The sequence below is a fragment of the Limulus polyphemus genome, unplaced genomic scaffold, assembly GCF_000517525.1.
Source record: "Limulus polyphemus unplaced genomic scaffold, Limulus_polyphemus-2.1.2 Scaffold11913, whole genome shotgun sequence".
In the NCBI taxonomy this organism is placed as follows: domain Eukaryota; kingdom Metazoa; phylum Arthropoda; class Merostomata; order Xiphosura; family Limulidae; genus Limulus; species Limulus polyphemus.
This window is the reverse complement of record NW_013677523.1, coordinates 3,671-6,887: the sequence shown is the minus strand read 5'-3', so window position 1 is coordinate 6,887 and position 3,217 is coordinate 3,671. Positions and strand designations below refer to the sequence as shown.

Genomic DNA, 3,217 nt, shown 5'->3' with positions numbered 1-3,217 from the left:
CATACTATCCACTAAAACACAAACAAATATGAGTATGGAATTGATGTAGCATTCGTTTAAATACTAACAAACATTGTTGTGAAGTTGATGTAGCATTCGTTTAAATACTAACCCGATGCTACATTAACTCCATAATTATATTTGTTAGTGTTTCAACAGATGCTATATAAAAAAAAAAAAGTTATACCCACTTAATTTAGTTGTTTGTAAGTGGTTCCTTGGAGTGATTTGAGAACCCTTGTTATTCTTAATATGTCTGTTTGTTACAGTTTCATATCTCCAAGAAAGTTCTTGTTACCATAATATTGAACAGGTCTAGGTATCTAGCAAGTTTTTGGTTCACCTTTACTCATTTATTTTATGCAATATACCTGTGATGTGTGGAAAAAACACCTGATGATTAATTTTTAATTTCTTTAACTTATTTTTAACATGTTAGTAAATAATGTGGGTTCACAACATATTATGTTGGTAATCAAAATGTTCATTCTCACCACTCACTAAGCTTTAGGTTTAGTTGTTGGCAAGTGCAAAGATACTCAATGGGCTATCTGTGCTGTGTCCACCATGGGTATCAAAACCTAGTTTGTAGCATTACAAGCCTTCAGATTTACTGCAGAGCCACTAGGGGGACCCTCAGTTTGCTAACCTTCTAAATTCAGTGAAAAACTGGATCAACATTAAAAATCACTCGGAGAATTAAACAAAACATATGAAATTCAACAACTCTTTATTTTTCATATTACAAACTTCATAAACTGATGGAGTTTTCAACGATCTACAAAGGAATTCAGTACTTGAATTTTCAACCTCTAGAAGTTGAACTTTTTGATATAAACCCATCCAGCTATTTCAAGTAAATATGGAAAATGAAATTCTACTGGGTCTTTTGATTAAAAGTTTGATTTTACGTAAATATGGCCTTTTAAATTATAATTTACTGTGCTGTTTGATTTAATTAGTAAGAAAAGAAAAACAATCTCCATCTTTCAAATTAAAAGAAATTTTCCTGAATACTTAAACTCTCTGTATAAATGTTACTTCTAAAACTAATTTCACAGATTACACACTTAAGAGTAAACAAAATTTTAGTGACTCTTTCCCCTAAAATCATAAAAATTATTTGCTTATAAAAGTGTTACCAACCAACACATCCTACAAAAAAAAAAAACCAGGGGAGAAAATGGAGGTATTAACTATCTGTATATGATGCAACCTGTTACTGATGAAGTGACCTAACTAGCCTACATTGTATTCAATGATACAATTGACATGTAACTCGACTTTCATTAATGGATCTATAAGGTTTTAATTTATTCAATGATATGCTTGAACACTGACTGCTGCAGCATGAACTATTAATGCATCGGCTGCCTGTCTAGTTTCTAAAAGTAACCTCAACTCCTTAATCCAGTCCCGTGCTAAGTTTCTTGGTTCTCCTTTTAACTGATTTGCGTATCTAAGGGCCTGTTCCAAATCCTCTTTTTCTAAACAGTGGCGAATACGAGTCAGGATGTCGAAAGTGTGCCATTGAGATGGGTCCACTTCAGTTTTACCAGTTAATTCACCCACAGGGATTTTGGCAGATTCGATCACTAAAACTGACTGCAGAAAGGACACTAGGTACTGGTAGAGAGAACCACCATTTTCATCAACAAGTGCAACCCGTCGACAAACTTTACTCACCTTATGGAAGCGCTCTTTCAAACTCTCTTCAGTGAAGACGCCCCTCTGCACAGCTTCTTGAGGTATGCCAGCTAAGACAGCTGACACGTATGGTTTGTCTTCTTCTGCAGCTTCCATTATGGCCATTATTTCACTAGATAAAGGCTTAGGCTGGTCGTGTCCTCCCTGGTCAGACTTAATACTTTGCTTCAATGCCTGACATGCTAACCACAATTTCTGGGCGTTCCTGGCTGCTGTATCAAGCTGCTCACGAGCTGGTGAAAGAAAATCATCATTCACTATACTCTTAGTAAACTTTAAAGTACTTATATTAATTTCTTATGTCAAATAAAACAAAAAATTTTATTTCTTCATCAAAGTTAATTCTGTATTATACTGGAAAGCATTTTTTTTCACTAGTTACACTACTTTGGAACGATTTTTGAAAATATGAACCATGGTAAAGCTATGCCATTTTTAGAAGAGGAAACCAAGTCACATTAGATCTACATCTTCAACACCATATTATTTCAGTTCAAGTCTACTACACTCTTTGGTAGTTAATTGACCTTGTTTATCTATTCTATAGCTCTTTTTGACTAAAACGAGGAATGGTAAACTCAATAAATTGCCCAATTTGGATGAAGGTTAAGAGAAGTGTTTTCATTTATTGAAAACACTTTAGTGGGTAAATATTTCTTTGAAGTTTCCTATTATATTCTTCATATCGGTACTGATAAAATAAGTACAGATTTTAAATAAATAGTATTAATTCTCCCAGCTATAATCATACATTTTACTATAAATACTTTGACCTATATCAGTCCTAGGTTATCAGATATCTCAACACAAATCTTACCCTTTACAGTGACTTCTATGCTTTTTAGCTTTGTGATGGCATCAGCTAGTTCAGAAAGCTGACGGGTTTTCTCCTGCAGAAGCTTGTCCTTCACATTAAGTTCATGTTTGCGACTCATCTCCTTCTGTTGGGCAAGCAAGACTTCCTGAAGATGGTCGTTGTGAGCAGCTGCTTGCCTTCGCAGCTGTTGACGGAGCTCATGTTCTAATTCTTCCTTCAAGTCATTGATCTAAAAGTACAGATATTTTTAGAGAACCTGTTTCAACCTCAAACATGACTTAGTCATTATTTTGTATAAATTAAAATGATATAATTAATAAACACAACTTGCAGCCTGTCAATGTTACGTTCAAAGGATTAAAAGTACTGTTACGTCTCCGTTTGTTAATTAATTTTCCGTAATTCTTTCTGAATATAACTTTACGATACACTTAATTTCAACATTCGTGCTAAAACAAACGCTAACTTCAACAATACTCTGACTGCAGATCAATTACTCACTACCTACACACACATTGTTGTCCCGTCACGTTGTCACCCTCTTATATATACCAGATTACAATATCTATATTCCCGAAGGTTCGAGAGAACGAGTCACGTGGCCTCGCTGACGCAACACTGCCCCCTCCTTAGTATTGTTCGTCCCGAACAATAGCCACTTACAATAAACCAATAACAAAATTACAATTCAAT

The 3,217-nt window shown here is 34.6% G+C and overlaps 1 protein-coding gene across 1 annotated transcript; it reads right to left on the bottom strand.

The window, feature by feature from the left end:
* Window positions 1-713: 713 nt before the first annotated feature.
* LOC106476873 (MICOS complex subunit MIC60-like) lies at window positions 714-2,753 on the bottom strand (the record flags this gene model as incomplete). Its single annotated transcript, XM_013937491.2, has 2 exons — window positions 714-1,940; window positions 2,525-2,753. Coding segments are annotated over 2 exons (852 nt in total), but the record flags the coding sequence as incomplete, so codon positions are not given.
* Window positions 2,754-3,217: the final 464 nt, after the last annotated feature.